The sequence below is a fragment of the Neoarius graeffei genome, chromosome 11 (assembly GCF_027579695.1).
Source record: "Neoarius graeffei isolate fNeoGra1 chromosome 11, fNeoGra1.pri, whole genome shotgun sequence".
Taxonomy (NCBI): domain Eukaryota; kingdom Metazoa; phylum Chordata; class Actinopteri; order Siluriformes; family Ariidae; genus Neoarius; species Neoarius graeffei.
The window spans coordinates 6,917,268-6,933,447 of NC_083579.1; the positions used below are offsets into that span (position 1 = coordinate 6,917,268).

The window sequence follows — 16,180 nt, forward strand, 5'->3', positions numbered from 1 at the left end:
GATATGACGTCAGTCTCCATTAGTGTAATATTCAGTGATATATGTTACATACCCAAGAGGGGAATAACTGTAGAGCAACACATTTATTCTGAGTGATTCATGCGTGATTCATGAAAACCGCATTGCTTCTTATTACTGTTAACTAAATCAGATGTATTTTCATTCACATTAAAGACCTGAAGCCATTAAAGACCTTAATATAAACCAATATCACGCTGATTTGCCGTTATTGCCATTAATATAATCATTCTTTCTCGCACCCAAACGAGGATGGGTTCCCTTTTGAGTCTGGTTCCTCTCGAGGTTTCTTCCTCATGTCGTCTGAGGGAGTTTTTCCTTGCCACCGTCGCCACAGGCGTGCTCAATCGGGATAGATTAGGGATCAAATTAGCTCATGTTTAAAAGTTATTAAAATTCTGTAAAGCTGCTTTGCAACAATGTCCTTTGTTAAAAGCGCTATGCAAATAAACTTGACTTGATTTGACACCCTACTGTCTGTGTCTTTCTGTCTCTGTTTGTCTGTCAACTGTATCTGTCTTTATGACTGCCTGGGCTCTCATGGGTACTCTGCGGCTGCTTGCTCGTACTTTCCTTTCAGCCCACTTTTCCACTCTTGTGTCAAGGCGGTGCTGCTCAGACAGTTGGGCTCCGTTGTGGACATGGCCGAGCTTTCCCAGGTATCAGGGTCGATCTTAAACCTCCTTGAGGCCGTCTTTGTATCGCTTCTTTGGTTGGCCGTGATTACATTACAGGCATTTAGCAGACGCTCTTATCCAGAGCAACGTATAACAAAGGGGTACATGACACAGAGCGGGTTAAGGGCCTTGCTCAAGGGCCCAACAGTGGCAGCTTGTCATGGCTGGGGCTTGAACCCATGACCATTAACCCGGAGCCTTAACCCGGTGCTTCCCTTTGCTTAACTTGCCATCGAAGAATCGCTTGAGGAGCCGGTTGTCAGCCATGTAAACAAGATATCCTGCCCATCTGAGTTGTGCCTGCCCTTCTGACGCAGAGAGTGGACACTTTGTAGTCCAACATGCTCAAGGACCTCCATGTCCAGGATCCGGTTCTGCCAGTGAATGCACATCAGCTGTCTCAAGCAGGTAGTGGAGCTTCCTGGTGACCTTTTGGTCACAAAGCTGCTTCTCTAACCATTAGGCCATGGCTTCCTCTTGGTCTGACAATCACATAGTTGATGAGATGCTAATGGCGAGATCTTGGATGCATCCAGGATGCTCTGTTGCTTGCTGGAAGATGAAAGACAGTGTTGGTAATGAGGAGCTGTTTGGAAGTGCAGTTCTTCCACAGTAGAAGTCCATTCCTTTTGTGCTTGCTAATGCCATTTGTCCCAATGATCTCATCCCAAAGCTGCTTCTCTAACCTTCAAGCCATGGCTTCTGTGTGCCTATAGATCTGTATATTCATCTGCTTCTCTGTCTGCCGGTTTGCCAGTCTACTCTTTGATCCACTTTTCTGTTGATCTGTCTTTCATATCTAAAAAATAACTGTCATGTCATGAATTGAGTGTTATTCATGCAGTATTTCTACCTCAGAGAGTAGCAGCTGAAATTATTCTCAACTTTTGTGAATCCCATAAGAAATTGCCTGAAAGATTTTGATGAATTTTCTAACACACTTAAGACAAACACTTCCTGTGTGGGTGTGTTTGTGTGTGCGTGTATGTGTGTGTTCAGACAGAGCGTAGCGAGTGGCTACAATTCCAGTCTGACCTGCAGGTGGCACTGGTGGTGGCTGACCGGCTGAGAGCTGAAGCTGAAGAAGAACTGCGCGCACACCAAGAGGCACGGGAAGACTGGGAGAGGCAACTGACTGAATTCCAGCAGGGTCAGCGAGAGGTCGAAGGTCAGGTGGAGCGCCTAAAAGCAGAGCTCCAGCAAAGCAAACAAAGACTCAGCCAAAGGACAGAAACTCCCAGCCAACAGGGGGCAACAGAAGGGTGTTCTGTGGAGAGATGGGGGGATGAGCAAAGGACAGGCGAGGAAAAGCAAAAAGAGAAAGATGCAGAAACTACAGAAAAACTAAAGTGAGTATAAGGAGATCCATAATGGAGTTTCCATTCATTTGGTGCATTTAAACAGAAGCTGATGTTGTGTTTGTGTGTAGGGGAGGTCTATCTGGGTCTTTCCGTACACACTGTATTCCAGTACTGTATTTAACCCACTCCATGATGTCCATTCAGCAGTTTCCCTGAAGGAAATCCTTGTTACATTGTAAGGGCCATTCCATTAAGAGAACCTGTGAACATTGGGCTACGGGAATATAGGGCTCTGGGAACACAGGGTTTTAGGAACATTTGGGTCTCAGAGAACATTGAGACATTGAAATATAGGGTTTGGAGGAACATTGGGCCATGGGAACATGGAGACTTGGGGAAAATAGGGTTTGAAGGAACACTTGACCATGGAGCCCTGGGAATATAGGGTTTGGGGAATATGGAGGCTTGGAAATATAAGTTTTGGAAAAACTGGGCTATGGAAATATATGGTTATGGGAATATAGAGCCCTGGGAACATACGGTTTCGGGAACATTTGGGTGTCAGAGAACATTGAGACATTGAAATATAGGGTTTGGAGGAACATTGGGCCATGGGAACATGGAGACTTGGGGAAAATAGGGTTTGAGGGAACATTTGACCATGGAGCCCTGGGAATATAGGGTTTGGAGAATATGGACGCTTGGAAATGTAGGTTTTGGAAAAACCGGGCTATGGAAATATATGGTTATGGGAATATAGGGTTTTAGGAACGTTGGGCCATGGGAACATAGAACCTTGAGAATATAGGGTTTGGGGAACATTGTACCAGGGGAACATGGAGCTTTGGGAAAATAGAGTGTGAGGGAACATTTGACCATGGGAACATTGAGCCCTGGGAATATAGGGTTTGAGGAACATTGGGCCATGGGAACATGGAGACTTGGGGAAAATAGGGTTTGAGGGAATATTTGACCATGGAGCCCTGGGAATATAGGGTTTGGGGAATATGGACGCTTGGAAATGTAGGTTTTGGAAAAACCGGGCTATGGAAATATATGGTTATGGGAATATAGGGTTTTAGGAACGTTAGGCCATGGGAACATAGAACCTTGAGAATATAGGGTTTGGGGAACATTGTACCAGGGGAACATGGAGCTTTGGGAAAATAGGGTGTGAGGGAACATTTGACCATGGGAACACTGAGCCCTGGGAATATAGGGTTTGAGGAACATGGAGGCTTAGAAATATAGGTTTTGGGATCACTAGGTCATGAAAATGTATGGTTTTGGGTATATTGGGGCATGGAAATATAGGGTTTTGGGAACATGGAGCCTTGGGAATATAGGGCACTTAGAACTTAAATAAATGAAACCTTCTGGAGCATAGTGAAGTTCAGAGTCCTTCTTATGCCAGAATCTGGTCTTCCCAGGCAGTCTCCTGTCCCAGTACTAACCAGCTCTTTGAGGTATATGGGTACGGCGCCGATCTCCATTGCGATAGCCCTTGGCCTCTCGCCTGTACAGCTAGGGTTACAGTGGGGGCCTAGTTCTTTGGTAACCGCGAGAGTTTGACTTCCCCACTCGCATCTGTATTGCAGCATGCCTTGCCAGACTGTAGTAGGTACCATTTTTATGATGGCCTTTGGTATGACTCAACTGCGAGTAGAACTCACGATCTTCCGATCGAGGGGCAGACATGCTAACCACTAGGCCAACTCGCGGTTAGTGAAGTTCACATAGTTCTAAATAAATGCCTCACTGTTTTTATCTCATGGTCCTGAACAATGAATTAATTGGTTTTGTCAAAACAAAGCCACACTATTTAATGGTATATGCTATTGTTTTACAGAAAACAGGCAGTATCCGCCACCAGCCTAGTAAATGGTACATCCAAGACTTCTTTAGCACTGACCACAAATCCCATGAACAAAGTAAGAAAAGATCTGTGTTTTTAATCATTTACAGTATGCAACAGAACGTGCTGTACATGTGGAACATGTGTTTGGTAAAACGTCCTGTGGTTATTTTAGAACAACAATCCAACAAGAGAAAGACTGAATATGGACCAGCAGGACAACTTGATTAATTTATATAAAGGTATGAAGTTGACACAAAATACTGCTAATTTATTGAATTCCAAAACACGTAAAAATTCACCATGTGCGTGTGTTTAATAGATAAACAGGAGGAGCGTCCATCTTTACACTCGTCTCCTGTTATCGACCTTTCTCCAAACAAAACTAACAAGTTAAAGTGAGTGTGAACAACTTTTTGTCTTTCTCTTCCTGTCTCACTTTTCACTTGTACTTTGCCTTCTTGCGCTTCACTCCCAAAAACACCCAGACTGATCCTCCACTTCCATCCATTCTCTACTTTATGACTCATGGTGCAGGTCACTGAGAAGTTCATTTCTTTTTAAAGTCAGAACATTTTGACAGAACATTTTGACAGAACATCCTGGGATGAACTCAGGGTCAGCATGGAGGATGTTTAAAACAATTATGACAGCTAGAATTTAGTGTTTTAGTTGTGAACCTCTATAAATATCTCGTACTTGTTTCTCGTCAGTGGGTAGAAGCTTATTTTTGCAGCACTTGTATAGATTTCAGCTCTGCATGAATGGGAGGATAAAATCAGAGGATGTCTGGCGATAGGGGCGTGTTCTCACCACTTTCTGAAAGTGTACTTGGTTCAAATATATCATAAAAATGAAGCAATAATCCACGAGAGGTTGTGAGTTACAGTTTATCATAGGAAAGGGTGGTTTGTTGCTTTTATAAAACCGTCACAGCAAACATTCATTATTCAGCATTCCACAAATCATTTAATTTACAGTTAATAACAGTAGCCATAAATGATCATCTTGCAATCCAATGTTGTCTGTTAACAGGTTTGGCTGCTAAGCAGCATAATGGGAAAAGATTATTTTATGGTATTCTTTGGTGTTATTGGTTTAAAACCATGGGCATTAATACTGAATTCAGTTATTGCGATGCCGTCCCAGGCATGCCTGTGTCAAGGATTTTAGTTTCGAAAGGGGAATCAGTCAATCAGATGATAGAACCAAAAAATTCGAACACTGTGTAAAATGTTAATAAAAACAGAATGCAAATATAGAATGCAAGACATTTAATGTTCAAACTGATCAACTTTATTGTTTTTGTTTCACTACTGTGTTACATCACTTTTTCTTTTAGCGTTTTGGAACCGAGGACACTAATACCCCTTTTCCACCAAATCAGTTCCAGGGCTGGTTCGGGGCCAGTGCTGGTGCTGGTTCACAACTCGTTCAACTTGCGAGCCAGCTGAGAACCAGTTTGCTTTTCCATAGCTTGCGGTGCTAAGGGAAGCCACGTCATTACGTCGCTGTATACGTCAGTTACGTTGCTGCGTTTGCATAAACCTTGGCGCGAATATCGAAGCAAAAACAACGCGGAAGAAGCAGCAGCAGCAACAACAATAATAATGGATGACTTCGCGTTTGTACAGCTGCTGCTTCTCGTCGCTTAAAAATGGCGATCTTTCGCGGTCTTGTTATTGTTGTTGGTCTTAACAACTCCGCCCCCCAGCTGACGTAAGCGGTTCTTTCCTCTGGCCCAGCAAAGAGTTGGTGCTAGCCTGGAACTGGTTTTTCTGGCCCCAGAGCCAGTTCTTTGTCAGTGGAAACAGAAAACCTGGTTCCAAACTAAGCACTGGCCCCAAACCAGCTCTGGAACTGCTTTGGTGGAAAAGGGGCATCATTGTTGAAATTTTGGAAGTGAAATTCTTTCCGATTCTTACTTGATATACGACTTGCCCAACAGTCCGAAGTCTCCGTTGACGTATTTTGCTTTTCATAACGTGCCACACATTTTAACTAGGAGGCAGACAGGCCAGTTTAGCACCCACACTCTTTTAGTACGAAGGCACACTGTTGTAACGTGCAGAATGTGGCTTGGCATTATCTTGCTGGAATAAGCAGGGACGTTCCTGAAAAAGACGTCGTCTCCAAAACTTGTATGTACCTTTCAGCATTAATGGAGCCTTCAGAGATGTGTAAGTCACCCCTGCCATGGACACTAACGCATCCCCATACCATCACAGATGCTGGCTTTCGAACTTTGTGCTGGTAACAATCTGGATGGTTCTTTTCCTCTTTAGCCTGGAGGACACAACGTCCATGATTTCCTAAACCAGTTTGAAATGTGGACCTGTCAGACCACAGCACACTTTTCCACTTTGCGTCAGTCCATCTCGAATTTCGACTGAGTTTCTGGATGTTGTTGATATTTGGCTCGCTCTTTGCATGGTACACACAGTGACGGACTGTATTTACCGACAGCAGTGTTCCTGAGCCCATGTAGTAATATCCTTGAAAATGAGGAACCGGGAGACAGGCTTGCAATGGCTTGGGGTGAGTTTATTCTTATAATATAAGCCTTTCAGTTATCTTTACTGCTTCATACACACGTGTACACTGGTTCTCTCTCTGCTCACCAGCCTCTCTGCAGGCACACGGTGACTAGACACAGGTGAGACTTGTCATGTGTTACCTGATGGTTCTACCTGACCCCTCACCACCCATATCCAAGGCTTGATCACACCTCCGCTACCACAATCCTTTATACAATCCTGTTGGTTTTTAATGCAGTTCCACCTGAGGGATCGAAGGTCTCAGGTGTTCAATGTTGGGTTTTCAGCCTTGGCCCCTCCGTGCTGAGATTTCTCTGAATCTTTTGATGATATTATGGATTGTTAATGAAGAAATCCCTAAATTCCTTGCAATTGTACATTCTTCTTTAACTATTGGACTATGGTGAACCTCGCCTCATCCTTGCTTGTGAATGACTGATCCTTTCCAATTACTAACGAACCTGTTTACCTGTAGAATGTTCCAAACAGGTGTTTGTTTTTTTAGCATTCCTAACGTCTTTTCTTGCCCTTGTCCCAATTCTTTTGGAACGTGTTGCAGGCATCAATTTCAGAACAAGTGTATATTTACCAAAAAAACAATAAAGTTTCAGTTTGAACAATAAATATCTTGTCTTTGTATTGTATTCAGTTGAATATAAGCCAAAAAGGAGTTTCAAATAATTTCATTCTGTTTTTTAGTTGTTTTACACAGCGTCCCAACTTTTTTGGAATCAGGGTTGTGTGATGAATATTTATGCAGACGATTAATAAATAACACATGGCATATAAATTACTTTCCTGCTTTTCGTCATATTTGCTGCACATTACAATCTGATCACATTATTTCATTATGAATTTATTAATATTAAAATACAGTCATAATAACGTTATCTTTCTGGCGGGATGAGCTCGAATAAAAGCACTTTTTGGTGAATAGATCATGCAGTTTTTTTTTTTTTTAATCTGTTGTCATATTATCATGTCCTCAGCACTTCTTAAAATTACGACCATGAATAAAACCATCTGCCAGATGGAATAATTATAAATGTACTTCAGCTCAGTCCAGTACGATTGAATATCTGCTCTTTATCTGAACTGGCTGGACTGCAACTGAATTCAGCATTTTACAATTCACCGTCATCCTCTCTCATCCTTCTCCAGGCCTCAGGAGGACTTCAGTAAGCTGCTCAGGCGTCACGGCGGATCCAAACGCAACTCACTACTGCGCTGGAGTCAGAACCGAACCAGCGGATATAAGGTACATGACTTGGGCTAAATGTGCTACTGTAATTTGAATTGAAATTAAATCCTTTATTTAAAGCTAGACGGCCTTTCGATTTCATAAAATCGGTGAAATTTAGTTCCGTCTGAAATGTGCTCATTGTGATATATGTTTATTTCTGTAATATCTCACAAAATATCAGGCCATTCTATGGCTGGGAAGTTATTTAATTTGAGGGGAGTAAAGCAAATAATGCGCAAGAAATCGCTTGCTTCGCGCAGTCGAGCAGACAGAGGAAGTCCGTGTGTGTGCGCATGCGCAGGTTTACCTTTGAGCGTGCACTGACAGTTCCATCATTCTGTCGCTAAACGAACAGCTGATCACACCGAGGTGCTCGCTGAGCGCCGATATTTATTAGTTTGGTCCTGCATTTCCTTTCCTTCGTATCTAACATAACGTCTTTTCTTCTCGCTTTCTTTCCGTTACTGTAGTCGGTCTTTCACGTTTCATTCGCACACTCACGTCCTCCATTTTTCTCTCCTGTTTCAAATTTGTATCCCACAATGCCTTGCGTGAACAGGGAAAGTCCACCACGTGATGCATGACGTAGTATCTTGTATTGGGTCATGGTGAAGCAGGAAAAAATAGCAGAGAATTTAGGGCCACATGGAGATGAATTCAGAAATTGTTCTATTTAAGAAAAAACTAATAAAATTGGAAATCTGTGATTCGAATTCAGTAGCTTTCGGTCACTAAACAAAAATAATTGGGTGTCGGGGAAAATTCTTTTTATGACCTACACTTGAAAAATCTGAAAGGCAGTCTAGCTTTAACGATAGCAAGTTTCTGATTAATATTTTAAAATTAATTCTTAAATGACACATCATACTTTTTATCCATGTATAGTTACATTTAACATGGAACACCAACAATATAAGTTCCTGTTATCATTTACATTACAGCAGCTATAAACCAGGCCTTCCCTCATCACCCTCTCTCTTGAAGATAATGACACAAAAAATATACATACGCAGCTTGCCACGTTACCAAGAACAGGCTTGTAGTACCGAGTCCAGGACTCAGACTCGAGTCCGACTCATGCCATAATTTTAAGGACTCGTGACTCGACTTGGACTTGAGCACTGATGACTCGGACTTGGACTCGTGCATTAACTGCATCCGGACTTGTAAATTGGAGATGAGGACTCGGATTTTTTCTTTATTTTTTGTAACATGCCATAATAATTTGGCATAAGATATTTATATCTACGTTAATTTTTGTACTAATTTTGCACCTGCGCACCTTAACGTGTGCATCAGATACACGCCAATAAACACACCTTCTGCACTTACAGCCATCTCCCAACCATCTCTGACAGAATACTTCACACTCCCTGACAAAGAGAAGCGCATTCACCTGTTCATACGTCACGTTCAGGAACAAATGAATGTTAATGGCGCTGAAACACCCACTGTCATATGGTGGGGTTGGAGTGTTGGACGCCGACTCGACTCGACTCGGATCAATAGTGGACTCGACTTGAAATTTTCTTTAATGACTTGGACTTGAACACTGGGGACTCGAGACTGGACTCGGACTCAAGGTTTGGTGACTCAACTACAACACTGCCAAGAAACCACGAAGTGTTAAACTACCCGGCCCTGAAGACACTCCACTGCGCTTTGTAACTTACTGACTTAAGGGGTGTTCACACGGCAACTTTTACTCCGGTGTAGCACCGGGGCTAGCCTGGGCCCGCCCATCCTAAGCGTGACGCAACACGAGGGCCTGTTGCGAGCTTAGTCTGGCCAGGCAAGCTATCTACAGCTCTTCCAAGCTCCCGAAAAATCGGGAACCAATCAACTTTGAGCATCTCCAACGGCCCTGGGTAGAGGCGTGTTCAAGGCAGTGACGTAGTAGAACTGCGACCGGAAGCCATAGATTGTTTACAGAATTTATGCCGGAAGCGCTTCATTCACGCTTCTGCATCTGTTACGCATAGATGCTGTATTGAAAGCATTCAACAGGAAGTTCTCATTGAAAACGGAGCAAAGAGCAGCCCTGGAGGTATTTATTGAAAGGAAGGACGTTTTCGCCTTGCTCCCGACCGGCTTCGGTAAGAGTTTAATCTACCAGTTAGCCCCGTCGCGTCGCATATGTCAGAGGAAAGAGTGATGTGATTGGTTTAAGCTTCTTCACAGCCTTTTCTGGCTTCGACCAGTAGCAAACTGAGGCATTTCAGGGAGGCGGGTCAACCACGCGCTCTGGGAAACGGTTGGGCTTAATATCTTGGCCAGACCAATAGCTCGGAGAGCTTTGAAGTCGCGTTAGCCAGGCTACACCGGGGCTGCCCCGGTAGAGCGTTCACACGGTACAAAGTTATACCGGTGTAGCCCCTGAAAGCTGCTTAAACCGATGCAAATCTAACCCTGCTTGGGAGGTGGTTTAAGAAATTTACTCCGGAGTAAATGCTAGTTTGCGGGGCAGCACCGATATAAAATGGGACGTCTGAACGCTACAGGGGTAGACTCGCTACGCGTGAGGAGAGTTGATTACATACAGGCATTGCATAATTTGCATCCTGGTATTTTGCGCTTCCAAAATGGCGAATATCAACAACAACAGAACGGCGTGTCTTCCAGTGTTGCCAGACTGGGCGGTTTTAAGTGCATTTTGGCGGATTTGAACATATTTTGGGCTGGAAAATGTCAGCAGTATCTGGCAACACTGGTGTCTTCATCCACGTTGTTTTCCCGGCGCTTGGTGATGCCATGACAACCGGGAAAAGGAAGTACATTTTCACGCATGCGCATATTTCATTTCCGCATTATTACTATCGTATAGCACGGTCGCAAAAACTGCCGTGTGAACGCAAGTGGGGCTGCACCGGTGCTAACACGCTTCTCTCTAGTAAGCAGGTTTGTGACGTGTGAACGCTCCACAAAATTTACACCGGTGTAAGATATATCGCAACAAAATACATCGGTGCAGCATCGATGCAAATATGTGCCATGTGAACACCCCTTTACTGTTTAAAACCAAAACAATGAACCTGTACCACTGTTGATATGTTTTCATGTCCGTGATAGTATTGAGATAGACACCATATGTGATATGATCGTTCTGTGTCGATGTAAAGACATCAAAATAACTGAAATAAGCTGGATCTAGTGTATTAGTAACTCTTTGGTTCTCTAGTTGCTCTGTTTTGTCTCATTGTGCCTCGGTCTCTTTTTCCCAGAACATTGAGATCACGAACTTCAGCAGTAGCTGGATGGACGGCTTGGCTTTCTGTGCCGTGTACCATAGTTACCTCCCATCACACATACCCTACAGCACGCTCAGGCCGGAGAACAAGGTAACTCTCCACTGTAGATAACACAAACACCATGTACAGAACAATCTGATAGCAACTACGAAGATTTTGACTTTTTCCTAGGTCAAGCAAGTATGTTATTGTTTCTATAGCAAGTACTCGTTCACAGAGTGGAATGGTGGAGAAACGGATATAAAAACAAGTACAGTGGTGTTTGAAAGTTTGTGAACCCTTGAGAATTTTCTATATTTCTGCATAAATATGACCTAAAACATCATCAGATTTTCACACAAGTCCTAAAAGTAGATAAAGAGAACCCAGTTAAACAAATGAGACAAAAATATTATACAACCCCGATTCCAAAAAAGTTGGGACAAAGTACAAATTGTAAATAAAAACGGAATGCAATAATTTACAAATCTCAAAAACTGATATTGTATTCACAATAGAACATAGACAACATATCAGATGTCGAAAGTGAGACATTTTGAAATTTCATGCCAAATATTGGCTCATTTGAAATTTCATGACAGCAACACATCTCAAAAAAGTTGGGACAGGGGCAATAAGAGGCTGGAAAAGTTAAAGGTACAAAAAAGGAACAGCTGGAGGACCAAATTGCAACTCATTAGGTCAATTGGCAATAGGTCATTAACATGACTGGGTATAAAAAGAGCATCTTGGAGTGGCAGCGGCTCTCAGAAGTAAAGATGGGAAGAGGATCACCAATCCCCCTAATTCTGCGCCGACAAATAGTGGAGCAATATCAGAAAGGAGTTCGACAGTGTAAAATTGCAAAGAGTTTGAACATATCATCATCATCTACAGTGCATAATATCATCAAAAGATTCAGAGAATCTGGAAGAATCTCTGTGCGTAAGGGTCAAGGCCGGAAAACCATACTGGGTGCCCGTGATCTTCGGGCCCTTAGACGGCACTGCATCACATACAGGCATGCTTCTGTATTGGAAATCACAAAATGGGCTCAGGAATATTTCCAGAGAACATTATCTGTGAACACAATTCACCGTGCCATCCGCCGTTGCCAGCTAAAACTCTATAGTTCAAAGAAGGAGCCGTATCTAAACACGATCCAGAAGCGCAGACGTCTTCTCTGGGCCAAGGCTCATTTAAAATGGACTGTGGCAAAGTGGAAAACTGTTCTGTGGTCAGACGAATCAAAATTTGAAGTTCTTTATGGAAATCAGGGACGCCATGTCATTCGGACTAAAGACGAGAAGGACGACCCAAGTTGTTATCAGCGCTCAGTTCAGAAGCCTGCATCTCTGATGGTATGGGGTTGCATTAGTGCGTGTGGCATGGGCAGCTTACACATCTGGAAAGACGCCATCAATGCTGAAAGGTATATCCAGGTTCTAGAGCAACATATGCTCCCATCCAGACGACGTCTCTTTCAGGGAAGACCTTGCATTTTCCAACATGACAATGCCAAACCACATACTGCATCAATTACAGCATCATGGCTGCGTAGAAGAAGGGTCCGGGTACTGAACTGGCCAGCCTGCAGTCCAGATCTTTCACCCATAGAAAACATTTGGCGCATCATAAAACGGAAGATGCGACAAAAAAGACCTAAGACAGTTGAGCAACTAGAATCCTACATTAGACAAGAATGGGTTAACATTCCTATCCCTAAACTTGAGCAACTTGTCTCCTCAGTCCCCAGACGTTTACAGACTGTTGTAAAGAGAAAAGGGGATGTCTCACAGTGGGAAACATGGCCTTGTCCCAACTTTTTTGAGATGTGTTGTTGTCATGAAATTTAAAATCACCTAATTTTTCTCTTTAAATGATACATTTTCTCAGTTTAAACATTTGATATGTCATCTATGTTCTATTCTGAATAAAATATGGAATTTTGAAACTTCCACATCATTGCATTCCATTTTTATTTACAATTTGTACTTTGTCCCAACTTTTTTGGAATCGGGGTTGTACTTGGCCATTTATGTATTGAGGAAAATGATTCGATATTACATATCTGTGAGTGGCAAAAGTATGTGAACCTTTGCTTTCAGTATCTGGTGTGACCCCCTTGTGCAGCAATAACTGCAACTAAACTAAACGTTTCAAGCACCACTGTATATTTGTTAATACCGTACGGTGACGTTTTCAGTAAAGACCTGTTTACTTAACATGTATGGAAGGAGTCTTTAGTGTTTGTGCTTTCTAACAGTCAGGGGTAAAGCTGTAACTTGAGGAGGTTTTTCTGACCGAGGAGTTGCTGTTTCTTACTCGTAACTACAAGAGAAGAAAAATGAGATGATGATGATGATTTTGTCCTCAGAAAGAAAACCTCTTGCTGGCATTTCAGACAGGAGAGAGTGTAGGAATCGCTGCGTCACTGGTAAGTCATTGTACTCCTCAGATCAGTGGATCAATACGCACTTTCCATGAAGCCCGTGAACTTCAGCCTACTTTTTTTTATTGTACTGAAGCAATTTTATTACTTGTATTCCTGTCTCCTCAAGCTCCATGTACGCCAATAAATTCCTTGATTATCTTTCAACATTTTTATAACATGTACACGCACTTACCGATGATACACGATATGATATATTTTATTGTGGTTTTATGGAACATTAATCAAATTAGACTAGAACTAAATATTCAAATATTTTTATCGATTTTCAACACAGTGGGACTCAATACTCAAAAAAAAAAAAGACTTGTTTAGAAACATAAAAGAGATCTTAAGTTAGTTACTACACTGTGAAATACCTCTCCAGTACATGGAATTGGCGTATGATGTATAAATTAATGGAAGGGAGCGATAAGGGGACTTGTTATGTTGTATTGCTGGCAGGGAACTCGGTCTCAAAGTAATTCAGAAACAGTTGCCAGATCTTATAATACTTCTGGGTGGAGCCCGAAGCAGTGTATCCAAGTTGTTCAAGTTCAAGATGGGACATTACCTGCTCTACCCAGTGCCTGTGAGATGGGGGCCCAACTTTCTTTCTTCCAACTGCAAAGTAATAAGCGTCTCGCCAGTAAGGTGTTAAACGCTATAGCGTCAGCCTGATCAATTGTCCCCACTGCAGTCAGTGGGTTCGGATCAATAATCACATTGCACATCGATGAAAAAGTGTTTAATGTGGTACAGGTAAAAAAAATTTCAACCTACACTACCGTTCAAAAGTTTGGGGTCACCCAGACAATTTTGTGTTTTCCATGAAAAGTCACACTTTTATTTCCCACCATAAGTTGTAAAATGAATAGAAAATATAGCCGAGACATTTTTCTGGCTATTTTGAGCATTTAATCGACCCCACAAATGTGATGCTCCAGAAACTCAGGCCAAGTTTACATTAGACCGTATCCGTCTCGTTTTCTTCGCGGATGCACTGTCCGTTTACATTAAAACGCCGGGAAACGGGAATCCGCCAGGGTCCACGTATTCAATCCAGATCGTGTCTGGTCCGGTGCTGTGTAAACATTGAGAATACGCGGATACGCTGTGCTGAGCTCTAGCTGGCGTCGTCATTGGACAACGTCACTGTGACATCCACCTTCCTGATTTGCTGGCGTTGGTCATGTGACGCGACTGCTGAAAAATGGCGCGGACTTCCGCCTTGTATCACCTTTCATTAAAGAGTATAAAAGTATGAAAATACTGCAAATACTGATGCAAATACTGACCATTGTGTAGTTATGATTGTCTTTAGGCTTGCCATCCTTCCACTTGCAAGTGGTAAGTGATATGCGCTGGAATCACGCACACAGCGGCTCAGTCCCGAATCACTGCTCGTGCGCTTCACTCGTGCGCTCTGTGAGCTGCGCAGGGCCGGAGTGCGCACCCTCCAGAGGGCACTCGCTGTTCAGGGTGGAGTGATTTGGAGCGCAGGATGCCTGCGGAGCCGAGCGTATCCGTGTATTGGCGTTGCTATGTGCACGCGAATCGTGTATTGGTGTTGCTGTGTGCACACTAATCGTTTTAAAAACGTTAATCTGATGATCCGCTGATACGGTCTAATGTAAACCCCACCTCAATCTGCTCAAAGGAAGGTCAGTTTTATAGCTTCTCTAAAGAGCTCAACTGTTTTCAGCTGTGCTAACATGATTGTACAAGGGTTTTCTAATCATCCATTAGCCTTCTGAGGCAATGAGCAAACACATTGTACCATTAGAACACTGGAGTGAGAGTTGCTGGAAATGGGCCTCTATACACCTATGGAGATATTGCACCAAAAACCAGACATTTGCAGCTAGAATAGTCATTTACCACATTAGCAATGTATAGAGTGGATTTCTGATTAGTTTAAAGTGATCTTCATTGAAAAGAACAGTGCTTTTCTTTCAAAAATAAGGACATTTCAAAGTGACCCCAAACTTTTGAACGGTAGTGTAGGTGATTTTTTTTTTTTTCAGGGATGAGAATTTTCCGCTGATCGGCGGATTTCTGACTTTTTCAGACCAAAATAATCGTTTTTGAGATTGATGTAAATCCGTTGAGAATTTTTTTTTGGGGGGGGGGTGTATGGTTAACGATCTGTGGTCACCTTATAACGTCTTGATTCTTGGTGGGCTCTGGGTTAACACACTCAAGTCTTTTGACATGTCGTAATTAACATTCACTTTTGCGACAATGTTCGACTTATTCACAGTAGAATTTTCGGGAAATCCCATCACGTGCAGTGTATAAACACAAGTGCGCATGTTCTCCACGCGTGGCTTGCAATCGCCGTTCACCGACCGGACACACCGTTTGACGATACGCATTGGTAACATCGGAAAGACACACGTATTCAGGCGGGATATTTTAGCATATCGACAATGGCAGAAGTCCTAGATAAGAAAGAAGAGGATCGAGCGAGGGAGATTGATAAAGGTGCAGGAATAAAGAACTGTTTTCGATGGGCTTGGTTAGAAAGAACACTGAATGTCGAGATCGACAAGCAGACTGTCACAACGAAGCTCGGTGATCACATACGGAAAATCGACGTCCCAGGAAAAGTACTTTGCTCATTGTGTTCTGACATGATAAACTACGCTAGTAGAGGGGCGAGGGCTATCGAACTTCACATACACACCAAAAAACACAAAGGTAGGTCGAAAATTATTTTGCCTGTTCAATGATTCATTATATTTATAATGTATATCGCACGAATCAATGCCTATATATATAAAAATAAATCAATATCAAATACAAGTGTGTATCTTTTATAAATGGGGTTAGCTTATCTAATGTAGCATGTTGGGGAGAATCATAGTATCATATATATATTTCCGATA

The 16,180-nt window shown here is 42.6% G+C and overlaps 1 protein-coding gene across 2 annotated transcripts in view; it reads left to right on the forward strand.

The window, feature by feature from the left end:
* Nucleotides 1-16,180, forward strand: part of si:ch211-195o20.7 (cytospin-A) — a 59,192-nt gene that overhangs the window by 30,397 nt on the left and 12,615 nt on the right. The window contains exons 5-11 of one of the 2 annotated variants that reach the window (XM_060933328.1): nucleotides 1,695-2,044; nucleotides 3,846-3,927; nucleotides 4,027-4,093; nucleotides 4,174-4,249; nucleotides 7,550-7,646; nucleotides 10,853-10,969; nucleotides 13,236-13,295. In XM_060933328.1, coding sequence (XP_060789311.1) covers nucleotides 1,695-2,044; nucleotides 3,846-3,927; nucleotides 4,027-4,093; nucleotides 4,174-4,249; nucleotides 7,550-7,646; nucleotides 10,853-10,969; nucleotides 13,236-13,295 — 849 coding nt within the window. The remainder of the gene's footprint in view (nucleotides 1-1,694; nucleotides 2,045-3,845; nucleotides 3,928-4,026; nucleotides 4,094-4,173; nucleotides 4,250-7,549; nucleotides 7,647-10,852; nucleotides 10,970-13,235; nucleotides 13,296-16,180) is intronic. The other variant, XM_060933329.1, reaches the window with a different exon arrangement.